Source organism: Argopecten irradians, chromosome 11 (assembly GCF_041381155.1).
Source record: "Argopecten irradians isolate NY chromosome 11, Ai_NY, whole genome shotgun sequence".
NCBI lineage: Eukaryota > Metazoa > Mollusca > Bivalvia > Pectinida > Pectinidae > Argopecten > Argopecten irradians.
Genome location: NC_091144.1, coordinates 25,148,335 through 25,165,436, shown reverse-complemented (window position 1 = coordinate 25,165,436; position 17,102 = coordinate 25,148,335). Strand labels below are relative to the sequence as shown.

General features: G+C 34.6%; 1 protein-coding gene across 1 annotated transcript; it reads left to right on the top strand.

Moving 5' to 3' along the window:
• The first annotated feature begins 5,888 nt into the window (after positions 1 to 5,888).
• On the top strand, positions 5,889 to 15,339 carry LOC138335103 (octopamine receptor beta-2R-like). The gene has a single exon (XM_069284027.1). The coding sequence runs from the start codon at positions 8,814 to 8,816 to the stop codon at positions 9,984 to 9,986; it is 1,173 nt and encodes a 390-aa protein (XP_069140128.1). The 5' UTR covers positions 5,889 to 8,813; the 3' UTR covers positions 9,987 to 15,339.
• The last annotated feature ends 1,763 nt before the right edge of the window (positions 15,340 to 17,102 follow it).

The window sequence follows — 17,102 nt, the reverse complement described above, 5'->3', positions numbered from 1 at the left end:
AACTGAATATAACGATATAAATTTACTTCTAGCAAACGAACGCACTTTGTTTTAACAACCAAGGTAACACATATTAGTGATTTATTGCCACAGCAGAAGTTTTCTGTAATTGACAGCTACCGTAAATTACAAAATAGTTGCGTAGTTGTACAGTTTAAAACAAACCTATTACCCAAATGTTCTATGCTGAGGTCGAGAAATGGCATAATTAATCCTATAGATCACAGATATTGTCGTGCTGGTCTGTTCTCACACATTCAAACTTCTTAACCAAGACTAGAGACAGCGTTTCTACTTGGTGAGAAAGATTGTTATCTATGAACAAAGTGAGGAAAGAAACACCTGTTCAAGAATGGAACGTGAATAAAGGTGTTAGTTTCCACTTTAAGACTTTACGCGCCTTGCTATAATTCGCCGTTTTTAATTTACCTGTTATTCATTTATCATTTATAGTGTCGCAAAGCTACTTGATATTATTTTGTCGAGATATATCTGATAGAAATCACTCTCGATGTAAGCATGCGAAGGGTCTTTGTGTTGGAGGAAAGCGGGGTACCAGGAGAAACCCCACTTGATCGAGCGGATCGCCCCTGATCTTTCCACGTCCGTTCACGTGTCGGATATGGAATCCCGGTCCGCAAAGTGAAAGGCGAATGGTTTAAAGACTACGTCAACCGTTCACATAATATTGCAATGATGCGTTATCAAGTCCTTCGATAATGTCACACGTGTTTTTATGTTATGTTTCAATTATGTGGTTGTTTAATAGGACGTTAAGCATGCTAAGTCATCCGCTATACAAATACTAATAATATATATAATCTAAACTGAATAATGGTACATGTTTCCCTTGTATGCTATGTGTTGTGTATGAATGCTTGTATTTTTGGGAGGCTGTGGTATGATTGTGTTGTGTTTCCTTGCATTATTGGAGCACTTGACATTTTTATCAAACCAGTGAAGTTTGCCGCCGAAGACACCAAGTAACACACCTCAACCGGTCACATTACACTAACAACGGACGAACTAGTCATCCCAGTTCGTTAAGCAAACGGCCAGGGGAAAGAATCAAGATCATTCCTGGCGAGCTGGAGTGTTGAACTGAAGCCCAAAATGTGAACCAGGCAAACTCTCAACTGAAGGCCAAAGGTAAGGTTGAGTCAAGGAAGAGGTTAGGAATTCAACTTTATGTAGGGTAAATAAAGTAGAGGTATATTTATCGTCTTTAACGACCATACAACGAGGAAAACATTTATATTTCTAACGTGCTGCTTCTATGGCCGCAACAGACATTTGGAAACTTGAAATTTCAAAAGTAGAATCGATAGCATGCCAATTGAAAGTTCTATGCCATACCAAAAAAGACACAAAATAAATTTAAAAAAATCAAACCCGGGAAACAAAAGGAAATAAAGAGACCATATACTTGAGGCGATAACAGAACCAGACACAATAATATATAATGAAGTGCATTTTATTTATTATAAGGTAATGTAAAACAATAAGATTTTGGCGTGATTATCCTTAGCGTAATCAAAAGGCATGCGTATCAACGGGGTCTTCCCCGAACACCACGAAAATGGAATTAAATCAACTTTGAGTAAACTCATAATAATGCTCCACATAGCGATGCATTACAAAATTTTCAGTATTGTGTTATACAAGTCTCTGTACTTTAAAGATATAACTTAAACGTCGATCAAATGTTGTCGAAAAGTACACGCCACAAGGCAAGCTTATTCAGGCAATTGTTAATAAATGCGCTATGAGTCACTCTTCTGAACTTTTCACCAATACCCTCGGTCAGTCAAGGGATATTTTTAACTGGACACCTAGTGAGCGTTCGGACATCACCCTCACCTAAACTGACCACCGATATTGTTTATTTACATATACACTTATTTTCATCGTCTGTGCATGTAGGTATTTTGAAGTATCGCTGTCTAAAATTAAATCTCTGTATTATAAGAATCCCATTTGTCCTTAGCACAGGGCTGTATTGATTTCAAACTTAGTCCTCGTGAGCACGTGAAAGGAGAATGTTGTTTAAAAAGTGTGAAATAGGAAGAGATATTTATAGCCTTAGTTAGCTATAACAACTTACATATGTATGAGTCAATTATGATGTGAAAAATGAATAAGAGATTTTAGATCCATTATGAAAACAATCTATATTGTATGCAGGATATCAAAAACACTTCAGTCTTTAATCACTCACTGGTTGTTTTAATTTCGAATGATATATTTCTAAATATTTCAACGAGGAGCTCTTTATTTCTATTTTATTCTTTTATCTGATACTAAGAAATCATTCATTAATGAAAAATGTGTCTATTTTTATCAAAATATAAAATGACCTCCCATCACCTTTATAATTATGCATGCAACCTTATCACTGTAGACGTTTTTTGTTCAATCAAACCTGTATGATTAGACACCCCAAGGGGCAGACAAAAAAGTGTCCTATAAGACAGGTGTCTTAATATACAGGTTACTAAAGGATCAAGATACCACGATATTAAAATTTCATTAAATATCTAGGATGATATCAGGCATATATATATGCGATGTGAAGGCTACTGTTTTGTGAGGATGATAAGCCAGTATTGTGTCTTCTTGTGATAGTATTTTGTGAGACTGATATGCCAGTATCGTGTCTCCTTGTGATATTTTTGTGAGACTGATATGCCAGTATGTGTCTCCTTGTGATATTGTTTTGTGGGACTGATAGGTCAGTAGTGCGTCTCCTTGTGATAGTATTTTGTGAGACCGATATGCCAGTATTGTGTCTACTTGTGATATTGTTTTGTGAGACTGATATGTTAGTAGTGCGTCTCCTTGTGATAGTGTTTTGTGAGACTGATATGCCAGTATTGTGTCTACTTGTGATATTGGAACTCTTACCCTTTTTATAGCGTTATCACATTGAAGTATGCCGCTGTAGACATCGAATAAGCACACAACAGTATACTGAAAATGTGCAAACCGGTCGTCCCACTTCCTTTCTGCTCAGTGGTAAGCCTTACCTCTGACGTTTTGAGAATGAAAATATACCGTTTTTCACAACTCTGACAGATTCAACGCTTCATATGAAAAGCTGATGACTAGCTGTTTTCTGATACAAGTATCCTGTAGCTTGAAAAAGGGTTACTCTTTCTAAAACTGGTAAACAAAAGCAAAACAAAACCGATAGGTTATATTTTCATACATTAATGCTTTTTACAGCAACTATGAACTTGATATAGCTAAAAATGTCGTCACACATGCAACTTAAAATGAAGATTTTGAAGGTAAAACAGATGAAATTTCGTCTTTCCATAAAGCATACGAAGCACGCTTATTTTAAAATGGCCGCGAATTTAACAAATTCTACACAATAAAAGTCTCATTTTAAATGCTTACTACAGCGACAATTACAATTCTGAAAATCACCCTTTGATCAATGTTGAAACGAGTTTTCGACGAGACTGAAACATTACCAGATTAAAACCATAATAGAAGTACATGTATATGAAAAGTTAAATATTTTCCCCAATTTATGTTTTTAAAAAACGTTTGTTCTTTCCATAGCTAAACATTTATTTATGTCAATATCAATATATCTCTTTGCATCCCATAATACTCTCGACGTAAATAAAGAGTGAATATAAACAAGTATGAATGGTCTCCCTTGGTTATTTGAAATTCCAAGGTTTTATTAATATTCAGAGTCTTACAAAAATTTTTAACAGAGCTACATATACTTTAATAAAGAAAAAACTCTCTCTGACTCTGTACCAGATCTATGTTTAAATTCAATAAAGGAAAGGAAGTTATTCCCCAGTTCTCATGAATCACAATGGTCTTTTGTTAAAAATATTATCAATACTAAAATGAGTTGGAAATTTAAGATCATCACCCGAGTTATCAATTCTACTGTTTCATTTGTTGTATCACTAGTGGTATATCTGGGTCTGAGGACAGAGTCCAACGCTCAACTCAAGGTCAAAAATAAGTAATGTCAAGGGAGGAGTTAGGAAGAAGTCTGCAAGAAAGACAGAGAAGAAAGCATTGCAAATTAAGTTAATTACACAATGGGAATATCGGGTACATTTTAACGCACTACCTGTAGGGCATCCTTTTGATGTACTTTGTTGACATTTGAATACTGAAGTATACCAAATGTTGCCTAACTTATTTTGATATAGGTTCGTATTTTCCATTTCAATGACAGTTTTCACAAGCTGTTGGAATATGTAACAGAAGGAATGCCTTTTTTCAGTTTTCCTCATTCGTCCTTGTGTATGAAAGGTCATTGACCTAGGCTGTTTATATCCTTTTTGTGAAGTTGTTTGGATACATGGAATGTAGAAGTGATTAAAGCTATTTTCCTGTCAACTTTATCGCCCTGTCTGTCTTGTGTGGTGAGAGTCAGCGATAACACTGGATACATCCACCGATATCATAGACTTTAAATAGCTTGCCATTTCTATAGATAGTACAACAGATGTCAATCCATTCAAATGTGGTAAATCAAATGTAAAAAACTGACGGTTCATATTTCAAGTGTCAATAAGGACATCCTTATGAACTGGGCAAGCTAATATATCGGGATTATTTCTCATATCATCATCATTATCATCATCATCATCATCATCATCATCATCATCATCATCATTATTCATCATCATCATCATCATCATCATCATCATCATCATCATCATCATCATCATCATCATCATCATCATCATCATCATCATCATCATCATTCTTATAAATCATCGCAATCATCATTATCATTATCATCGTGTACAATGGCCTGTTGTTTGGATATTTATTCAATGGAGGTAATTAAAGTCGATTAATAAAAACAATTCTGTATACACTCTTTCATAATTATGATAACTGAAATGACCCTACCTCACTTACGCTAGATTACTTACAAGCCTTCTGAACCATAACATTTGCTAATTGCATGTTATTTAAACGCCATGCTTCATTTTACCCACCATAACTGAACAGAAAAGGGGGAGTCATGCACCTTGACTTCATAGCTTTATTGGGATTGTTGCTATTGACCCGATCGTTACGTACCTAAAACTACAACAATAATTCATTCTGGCATACACCGTATACTGTCGATCTCCGACAGTGTCTGTCAGCTGTAATGAACAAAATGACCACTATGTTAACTCGAAATTTGATACATTCACTTGAAAAAAAAGTTTTCTCCATTTCAGCTACTGGTGACTCTCGGCTATGTTAAATATGCGATGTTATATGATAATATGATATATGAAAGGCAATTGTCCGTCAGATAACAATATCTATATCAACATATCTTATATAACCCAACGGACACCATTTGGTACAAGTCACTCGAAGGGCTAAAAGGTCAATGGCGGTAGATATCCAATAAAATAGACTTAATACCTCGTATATGTCTACAGGTAGGAAAACTATGTTAATTAACGTATACAGATCAAAATAAATTTCTCGAACTTATAGTTATCTTTTATCCATTTAATTGGTCTATCACTTCCCATAGGACAAAGACAAAATGTTCTAAGGTAAATGGTCTTACATACGTAAAACTAATCATTTAGGACCCGATTAAAATTGTTTTGTTAAGCAGGTGATTTTATATAAAGATGAATTGAAATAATATAAAGAGAAAATTAATATGGAGTAATCTCTTTAATAACAATTTCTACATAAATCAGTGGGTATATTTTATTTGATCTTTTCGGATATTTACCACATCTTTTATTTTACTTCATACAAGTGTAGAAACGTTTAGGTATAAATGTTATGCGCCCGTCAATCAATGTATGTTTCCTGGTGTATCTGTACTGATTCCTGAATCCTACAATCATCCTCTGCTGCCAGTAGTCCTGCCCGATTCCGCCGCGTTTCGCGCGCTATCGGACACTGCAGAGCCACGACACAGTCACGGATACTAACCAAGGGACATTATGTGTATAGTTGATGATTGTGGATAGCGGTGGTATACAACGTCGATGGAGATATCTGTAATGAGTTAATGGGACGTTGGTTGTGGCGTGACCACAAGCTATGTATATACTTAAATCCCTTCCGTATTAAACGGAGAACTACCCATGGTAGTGTGAAGTAGACAATAGGGAATGTAACTGTTTGGTGGTTCTTTAATTGGCTTGAAATTGCTCTGGAATTACTCGTCGTTGCTATTTAAAGATAATCAAGTGTATTTATAGTGTAAGTGAGACTGTATGTTTTCGGTGACTGGGCTATAAAAGATACATCAACTTACACATTGTTTGCGCACTGTAACTATTGTGTTCCACAGTGAATCAACGTTTGAATACGAATTGGAATTTTATCTGGAAAATCCAAACTGAATCAGGATAGTTTCTACGAGGAAAAGGTTGGATTACTACACTCTATCCGCGGGGAAATCGAGCTTAATGTTGGACTACCCGAGCTAAAACGTTATTGAATGACAATCCAAACATTACAGTATATCTTAAGTGAGGGAATATCAGGCTTCTAGTTTAACATGTTACTATCTGTTTGTTTTTATGGAATTGTATTGCTAGGATTTTAAGATTGACAAAACAATTTACTTCTGTCGGTATTCTGGGTGGTGGTGAGATTATACCTTTCACTAAACTTTTTCATTTTCTCTCATCCTCCTGTCTCAGTGGCCTGGATTAATCATAGTGTTATCAAGCTTGGAACCCTTAACACCGATAGGGGAGTACGGTGATGTAAAATGATGGATCGCTATTGTGGCAAGAGCAATAACAGGCTTTTCAATGAAGGATACTTTTGTTGATGTTTACATAAACAAGAACTATAGATATTGTAAACTTCATTGGATGTTTTGATTGACGTCTTTCTCGAGTGAACGTTATACGACAGAAAAAAAATATTGTGTCCGACAATTTTCCCACTGACAGCTTAACTGAACAACTGGAAAGCGGTAGCATTGTAACCTTTCAATGCATACTTAATGAGGACAAGCAAGATTAGCCAATCATTCCAGTAGTTAATGCACGCGCTGACCTTCCATGCACGAGCTGGTCTCCATCCGTCTGAAAGTGCATAGTGTGTCATCAAACTAATCTGCGTTGCTTTCACACCAAACAAGATTTTTTTTCGAATCATGGAATAAAAGGATTCGTTTAACACCGAAAACGCCAGTTGGATTCGTTAATTGATAGCCGTACAATATTTTAAAGAAGTCAAAGAGTGTCAACGATGCATTGACGAATTGCAGATATGCTGATTTTGTGTAAAACGAGGGACAGCAGTTTAATGTGAAAATCTTTGAGTGATATAATTAGAAGTTGGTTTAATACTTTTTGAAGACAGCATTCTAGTTCAATTTTATAACTATATAAGGATTAAAATTCCATGGTTACCTGGCCGTATCTCTGAACGTGAAACGTGATCTGAGCAGTTACCGTAAGTAAAACTATCAGCATGACACTTTGTATATTGTGATATCACGCGCTGCACTTGAAGACCCTTATAATGTAATTGAAAATGACACACTAAGTTCTTTCCGGTAATGCTATTATACAACATGGTTCCTGTCAGATTTATACGATTGTAGGTTTTATTTAGTAAGGCCATTATCACCATCTTGGAGAACTATTAGCCGTCCAGAATACCATCAGTAGAGAATGATACGGCTTTATACTGTGTCCGGCTAGCCTGTCACCCTGGCAGACCAGTCACGAGCTGTATCCAGTCCCGTTTATGACTTTACAATCGCCTTTCCAATTCATCAAAAGAAATGACGTCCATACAGAACACAATTTAATTACCTTTGTTCGAAGTTACAATGTTCGTGGATATCGCACACAAATAACAGGCGTTTGTTTTATTGACTCTGTGCATTATTGTTGATTAACGTCAAGGCCATTGTCTACGGTGTATATTAATAAACGTGTCACTCTCGGACAGTCGAATACGGACCGTCAATAAGATATAACGCAACAGACGACGAATTAGCCTTACATAAGGTGTTAAAATACTGGACTTGCCGGCCATAACCGTTGTCATTTATGTATGATCTGAAGTATTAATCTAATCATCACTGATATTGAATGTGACTGGATTTTAATGCAGCTGCAAGGACAACGCTGAAACTGGTGATTTACCTTAATAGGATTTATTGACAATTATCTATGTGGATTACGGCGAAGATATATTTTGTTAATATCATAAAACTTATTTACAATACATTACAGACTTCCTTTACCGAATAGTCATTATAATCGTACACCATAGGAACAACACTTATGAATATGTAAAATATTTTACTTAATACATCGCTGGCCTGTTGTTCCGGTTGGATGGTTATTCACCGGTGTGACAACATCTGCTGAGATCTCACTGCTGAGACGTCATTGTGTATAGTAGACAGGTCAATGTCTTTTGACATCAATATAAGGTCAGAAGCTGTAACGCTTGTGATGATCTCACCCCTCCTCGGGGTTAGAGCAACTTATATGGAGGCACCCTACACTCTTCTTTGATTGGTTGATGGGTACCACGATGATGATTCCTTTGATCACATGACCTATGACTTTTATGTAAAAGGTGATGTGCATGGATTTGATTGATGTATCATCTTGACACTCGGGTATGTTTCATGATGATAGTTACACAGGAACAGCTCAGTTTGTGTTCCGGACTTGAATAACAATACATTAAGAGGATTGACATTCGTAAACATGTGCAAATAAGATGAACTGACAGCGTTTAGATTAGATGGGAAGTCAAATGACCAAATACAGATTTGTTTATTTACGGAATACGCCTGGTCTGTATGCTGACGAACAATGGAGGTGGATATGCACAACACTTCCCAGAACGGGACTCTGATTCCCGAGGAAGGACCGCCAGGGGACGGCATCGTCTTACTTGTCATCAAAACAACTGTCATGGTAGCTGTGATGTTGAGTGCAGTTCTAGGTAACTTTCTCGTGATCATGAGTGTGATTCGTTTCGAGAAATTACGGGCCACTGTTACTAATTACTTTATTTTGTCCCTAGCTGCTGCCGATCTTCTGGTAGCCGTTGTAGTGATGCCTTTTAACGCCAGTATGGAAATCACCGACAAATGGATATTCGGTAGAACAATGTGCGATATTTTTAATTCAAATGATGTTTTATTCAGCACGGCATCCATTTTACATTTGTGCTGCATAAGTGTGGACCGTTACATCGCGATAATGAATCCGCTCCATTACGAAACTAAACTTACGAAGAGGAGAGTAGCTTTAATGATAGCTGTTACTTGGATTTCTTCCTTGTTGATCTCATATATTCCAATCCATTCTCAATTCTACACAACGGATGAAAATTTACAGGAACTAAGTGTAAACCCAGACTCATGTAAGTTTGTGGTAAACCGGATATACGCAGTTGTGTCATCATCAGTCTCGTTTTGGGTCCCATGTACAATAATGGTGTTTGTTTATTTTCGTATTTTCAAAGAAGCCAGAAAGCAGGAAAAATATATTCGATCTGCGAGTGTTTGTTCCTCAGAACTAACAGGCAATGGTGATTTGCTCATTCCCGGGAATACAAAAAACTCTCGCGATATTACGGAACGGAAGAGACTTAAACGAGAACACAAGGCAGCCAAGACATTAGGAATTATTATGGGTGGGTTTATTTTATGTTTCTTTCCATTTTTCTCTTGGTATTTAATCACGAGTTTATGTAGAGAGAAATGTCAGTACCCTCCTCTTTTAGGGACAATTTTATTTTGGGTAGGATATTTCAATTCCTGTCTAAACCCGGTGATCTATGCATATTGCAATCGTGAATTTAGACAAGCATTCAAGAAACTGCTGAACTGGGCTCACTGTTCTGACTTTAATCAAAACTCGACATACTGTACACGAAAGCGTTCCACCAATAGTAGCCCTAATAATAGCAAGAATGATGAATATGTTCAAATGGTCTACGTGAAAAAGGAGTGTAATATATGTGGCACAAATGTTTAGCTCTATCTTGCTTTAGTTTCATTTCTAGTGTGATTAAGTCCGATACCAGTGTATTTCATCTATAGCAGTTTCATAAGTCCGATACCAGACCACTTTATCTATAGTTATATGCAGTGTTACCTAGTCGCTTCTATTACGATATTTGATAACACCATAGTTACTGATTAATTTTGATGTTTACAACGTGATAAACAAAATTGTTGTCGTTTCAATAATTCTTCAAGTATATGAATTTTTTTAAAACCTATTTAATTCCTGTATTAAGTATCCACTGTAGTGTAAGAATATGTATAATAAGATGTATTGCTACATATTACCTTATGGTCTTGAATTCCGAAAAACTGCATTTGACAAATATAGTTAGATATATATTATATAATTTTCAGTTAAAATAAAATATAATCAAGAAACGCAGTTTTATTTAGATGTTTATTTGATGTAGGTTGTCCATTTGTTGTTGTTGTTTTTAACATATTTGTCTTATGATTGAAGGAAAATTCATCCTAGAGTATTCATACATTGCGTTGTTAAGTGGTGTTGATTTTTCGTTCTATTAATCTTATCAGTTTTCATTATGGATATTCATCGACCTCGAATGACCCTCTTACAGTGTTACTAACACATGTTTGGTATTAATCTTTCACCTTGAGGCAAATCAAATTATCAATTTTCGTTTTCATTTCGTACTAACTGCGTAAACTTTAATTTTACCAACAATGAAATGTACTTCTGCTTATGTCCAGAGGCGAAATAATCTGAATCAATTAGAGAGGATAAACATGTTTTTGACCCCGAGATGAAGTTACTATATTTACGCATACTTTATACGACAGGTTTCAATTATATATGAAAACATGTTATGTCCACGCATGTTCGTGTTGATAAGGACATGAGTTAAAATTAAGTATACTAAATTTTCTAAAACCAACATTTTGTTGTGTCCGCAGATTTTAAACTCTTCGGTAAGGACATGAGGTTTTGTTTACGTCACCCTGAAGACATGGGTCCCTGAATGCTTGTACTCATTTTGTTTTTGTTTTTTACACACATATATTCTTGTCTTTTTGGACAGTATATATTATGAGCTCTCTGTTGATATAAATAGTCCAGAGAAACTTGTAGTAGAAGTAATCAACTGTTAATATACCATTTTGTAAATATTATGGAGTTAACGTAATTCGTAAAAAGATATTTATCATTTAGGTTTTCATACTTAGAGTTAAATGACAATTTCTGTCTTAACGTAAAGCTCATCATTCCGTATTTGCATATTACAGAGTTATCTGCCCTTGTGGGTAGGCATTGATCGTGACGTCATGTGTTTCAAAAAAATAACGTCATATTTTTCAGAGAAAAAGATTGTGTTTCCCTCACAATAAAATGACGTCACAATGGATACATATCCGAAAGAGAGGTAACTCTGTGACATGCAAAGTCGGAACATTTCTTGTACAACACCGAGAAATTACTGCGGGAATTGAAAATTGAGCTTAAATTCGCAAAAATCTTTTATCACCACACGATGGCCAAGTCATCTTGAACTAACGATATATTTATAGAAGGTTTTTTTCTCTCAGCTATTTTTGTGTCCATGACAATTACCAGAAAAATATTTTTTGTCATTTACTTTCTAAATAGGAGTAGTATATGATATATCCGACAACTAGGAACAAAACTATAAGGCCTACCTTCATTAGACCGTACCCTTTAGTCATACTGATTCTCGGATAATGTTGGCTCTGAAACATTAACGACGCTACGCGAGAAAATACCAGACTGTGATTTGATAAAACACTGAATGCCGCCTAAGGTTTAGTGTTGTATGCATTACTACAATGTGCAAACGGGCCTCTTTTGTATGGTAAAAATACAATTATAAGCTGTAACACAGCTTTAAACTAGCACTGAAATATTGAGCAAGTTTATTGATCATTTGTGATGATTTGAAAGCTGATTTATTTCATGCCTGACTATAGATCATCTTCGATCATCATCACGCCTTTTTTTCATAAATAAAAATAAGCAAATATCTATAACATTGACTCCTAGTCTTTGAGGTGTTTTTTTCGAAATCGGATAAAACATCAGCGATGACAGTTATAGTATTCGTTGTGTTTTAAAGATTACGTAACAGTTGATAAACGAAGGCAACTTGCTCCCTAAGATAGGTATGTGCGAATCGATACCAAACAGCCACAGCCTTGTGCATGTATTCTGATTTTTCTGAAAGGTGATACGGGATCTTTATACAGTCAAACCTGTTCTAGCGACCACCTCTGTATAAAGACTACCTGTTTAGTAAGACCAGTCAAAGTTGCCTAAGTGACCAACTCTTTATAAACTACCTGCTTAGTGAGACCAGTCAAACCTGCCTTAGCGACCAACTCTTTATAAACTACCTGCTTAGTGAGACCAGTCAAAGTTGCCTTAGCGATCAACTCTTAATAAAGACTACCTGCTTATTGAGACCAGTCAAAGTTGCCTTAGCGACCAGCTCTTTATAAAGACTACCTGCTTATTGAGACCAGTCAAAGTTGCCTTAGCGACCACCTCTTCATAAAGACTACCTGCATAATGAGAGCACTTTCTCATAGTCCCAAATGATCATTTTCAGTACAATTTGGCTTTTTTGTCTTGTATCCTTAGGTGGTCTTTATATCTATATGTAATGGTCTTTATAGACAGGTTTGGGTGTATTGGCATTTTGGTATTTGTTTTTCGTTATTGTCAAAAATGTCTTGAACCCCATACAATAAATCACATCGTGAAACTGACTTCTTATCATAAATATCATTAACTAAAATACAACAACATAGCAGCAAGAAAATAAGAGTGTAAATAGTAAACGATGTAACTATTCAGTTACTGCTAAGGTGTAATGTATAAAACACATAATTTCAATGCTACATGTTATAAAGATAATCAGAAATTGAGGAGAAAGTCATATTGTTAAAATAAATGTATCCTGATATCCTTATCAAATTTAATTGTCACAGAATTTAAATATTAAATGTTCAGTAATTCACCATGTCTTGTTGATTGTGCCAATTAATTTACCGATTTTGTTGATTATATCCATTAATTTACCAAAGTTGTTTTTTTGTCTTTTGATTTTGTTCATTATATCCAATGGTTTACCAATTTTTGTGTATAATGCCCAATGATTTACCAATTTTTTGTTTATTATGCCCATCGATTAAACAATTTTGTTGATATGTTCATTAGTTTACTAATAATTGTTTATTTTGTCCATTACATTTTACGATTTTGTTATTTATATCCAATAATTTACCAATTTTGTTTAGTTAATCACTGTTAGTGACCGAAAGATATAGTCATGTGCCTCATTAAGTAAACACGCTTGGCTGTAGTTAAACATGTAGCACTTAAATGTTCAATCACAAAGTGGAAAAGTAAAAACAACCCTCATCATGACATTCGTGATTACAATAATGTATTGTCAAGTTAGTCTATTGTCATACTCTATTGTTTGAATAATGTTTTAAACGATAAACAAGGCTAGAAACCGGATCATGAAAATAGATTCTTTGTTTTTCAATTATTATTTCATGTACATGATTTTATCTAAACAAATCGTGCTTGTACTTACTATAGATAATGGAATCCACTTGGGAATAGCTACATGAATAATTCAACGAAAGGGTATAAATGGAAATTGATTTTTAATTACTAAAGTAGCGTACAAAACATGTATTATCTACTTTCATTAGGTATAATGTTACGGTTTATGATTTATGCTGTCGAGAGAGCATCCACCGTACTAATTAGAAAATTACGACATGTGCGTTGAGTATATTTGTTGATTTTGTTTTAAATATTAATGTCAATAACTCGGACGTAAATAACTATGGCGTGAGGGTATTTTTGAACACAATGCAGATACATCAAACTAACACTCTGAGGAAATAAAACAAGGAAATAATTTCAGAAATTAAAACAAGCTAAGCCAGTTTAAGTATATCTGTATTCTAAAATTTAGTTAAAGTCCCATTGTGTTTTTATTTCTGAAAGAATAACTAGTTTTATAAATATAACCATTGTAGAACATTGAATTATCTAAACATGTTCTAAATTTCCCCGTGGTGTCGCTGGGATTTACCTGGTGATCATCCGGGTACGTACAGGCACATAGGCTATTTTCAGATATACACAATAATCTTTTCTATTTATATACATTTTTAATATGCATTTTTGTAGAAACTGTACATATTTGAACAAAAATATGTAAAGATAAATTCATAAGGTTCACCGATGTTTAGTTTGTAGAGCATTCATAAAAACATAACGGGACTTTATCGTCCGGTGATGTGAACTTTTTGGAATGTATCATATATTTCCACACATATCCAGTGTAGGCTAACGCAATGTAATAACCATTGATATGAAACGCAAACAACAAAATGAATATATCTGCCTTTGTATACCTATCAAATTATATTGCCATTTAAAAACATCAATGGTCTCATTCAGCAGGTGGACTTTATACGAAGGTGGGAGTGTCATTATAGTATAACTTGTCAAAATAGACCCTTGTTTTATCTGGATACCTAGATATTCCGGTCTAATTTTATGGTAGTTTTCCTCTTAATTTATATCTTAACATTATCAACCTTATTATCCAGTAACCTGCCAAATATGCTGGTGCCGGTGACATCCGTTTTTGACAAGTTATGATTTTCCTATGTATAACGATATTTTAGTTTTTGACAGCCCAAAATAATTTTCAGTCCTAGGAATCGATATTAGTGATACCCAAGACGACAAATATTTAAATGTTATAGATTAACTTAAATAGATTGTTGCTGTTGTGGAGATATCACTCAAAAACCACAATGAACTCGGTTTATGATGAGGGTACACTCTGATTTTTTTGTGTCATAGCGCCATAACATAAAATTATATTTAAGCTAATCCAATGTAAACATCTAAAATGGATTTCTGCGGAATTATTATGCCATTCAGTCAATCAGACACGCCGTTACAAACGGCAACGTCATTTTTTACGTTATGACATAATAAGTTTTTGAACCAATGGAAATGTCTATTACAAGCATAAATGAATTGTAACTTAAATTTATATGTTTATTTGTATATTTTTGTTAGTATAACACCATGAACGGCAATGCCATTACACTGTTAATAAACATGAATTGTTGAAATAACAGTTAAAAATGAACAGAAAAGTTGTACATTGCATTATAATGTTAAGATATGGTATTGTTACTTCTTATATGCAATTTAGCATTAGTTTTGATGAATTATGTTTTATTTTGGGTTGCCATCTAGAAAATTGTATAGCATTTGCTATGTTGCTTTCGTATTAAATATGGTATCTAATTGAATATATGGTTTATTGTTGTTAAGAAATTTGCCCATAGTCAGTATGTGACTAGTATGTGGTCTACTTCTCGGTGTCTTTTTAGCATGATTGAAGGCCTGGTCATACTTGCACTAATAGCGCATCATGGCGTACTTGGAGACTAACATACCTCGGCATAGCTTAGCCTTCAAAAGCATACACTAACGTACTTTGACGTATCTGAGCATATATCCTAGCGGACCCCTACACCTATTTTAACCCACGATTTAACGTAACGGGGTTTTAAATTTTAAGCATGCACAGAATTCCGGTACGCAAATCAAATTTGAAGTAAGCATAGCGTCTTGAAGCGTGCCGTAACGTACTAGCACCCCATCCCACTCCCCAATTTTTACTTCAAATATGCGCAAGTATGACCGAGTCTTGAATGAAATAGCGCTATAAAAGCATCATATCACCCGCAACATATCGCATACACAAGAGGCCGCCCTTGAATGACATTATTCCATCTATTAGTCACAATACAAATATACCACAGTATCCCAAAACATACATACATCCTCCATACGCAACGCGTTGTAAACAGAATATTGAATGAGTTCAACAATATTTAGCACGTAATGTCTACAAAAAATTCAATAAACTCTGTTTTTAATATTTTCAAACATACGCTCATTTAAGCGAAAAGTATGAATTTATATGAATTCCATAATTAAAATGGAGGTATTTTGACACTAAAGGATGTATAGCGCAAAGGAGAAATAGCATTTGAAGATAGCGTCTCCATAAAGTTATTGCAAACATAAATTCGAAAAATGGTCTAAAAGGTAAAAAAAAGTATGTGTAGATGTATGAAAAACCTACACAAATTTGTAAAGCGACCGATTCATCTTGATTATATCAATATATTGTATCAAGAAAATAACAATAATAATAGATATATATAATTGCTATTATGTTATTTTAAATGGTGTTATCCTGAAAACACGGTCGCCTATTGCATCGCGACAATGTTTCAACTTCCAATTCATTATTCGACATTTCCTTTATACAAAATTGAAACGGTATTTTCTCCCAACGCCTCATACTTGATTTGATTTGCTATCAGTACACTTTTTACAACTGGTTAGACGTACACTCTGAAGGAACAGCTGTATTAGACAACTTGGAGTAACTCACATATGTTGTCCTTGGTTTACGTATTCAATATTCGGTATATTTCTACCAATACCTTCCTATATCGCGAGGCTTTCTGTATAAAGCAAATATATGTAATACATTCAAAATATGATCAAATAATATATTCATCGGGAGTAAATGTATATTATTTACTTGATATATAAATGTCATGCCAAATGTGTTCAAAAACTCAGAAAAAAACCCACAGAGAAGTTAATTCAGGAAATGGACTTCAATCTGAAGACTCCTTGAAATGACAATGATCTTCAATTGAACATTGTAGGTCAATTGAACCTAAAATTTACATAAAAATGACCTGGATTTCGTATTGAATCCGTATTTTCATGAATATTTTTTCAAGTCAATTTGACGTGAGATCCATTTGGAATTGACCTCATTTTCAGGTGAATTTCAGGTCAATCTTTTTTCACATCACCTTAAACGATAGTTACCTGATTGATTATTTACTGTAAACCACATGATGCTACAAGTACCAACGCAACATCCACTGTCCTGGGTGTTGTCGTATTCAATATCTGTTTACAAAAAGACCATTCAAATACATTCATTTCATTGTCCTCATTTACTTTATTTTC

Excerpts from the sequence above, each read along its gene's own strand:
- LOC138335103 (XM_069284027.1), top strand. The coding sequence starts at position 8,814 with ATGGAGGTGGATATGCACAACACTTCCCAGAACGGGACTCTGATTCCC.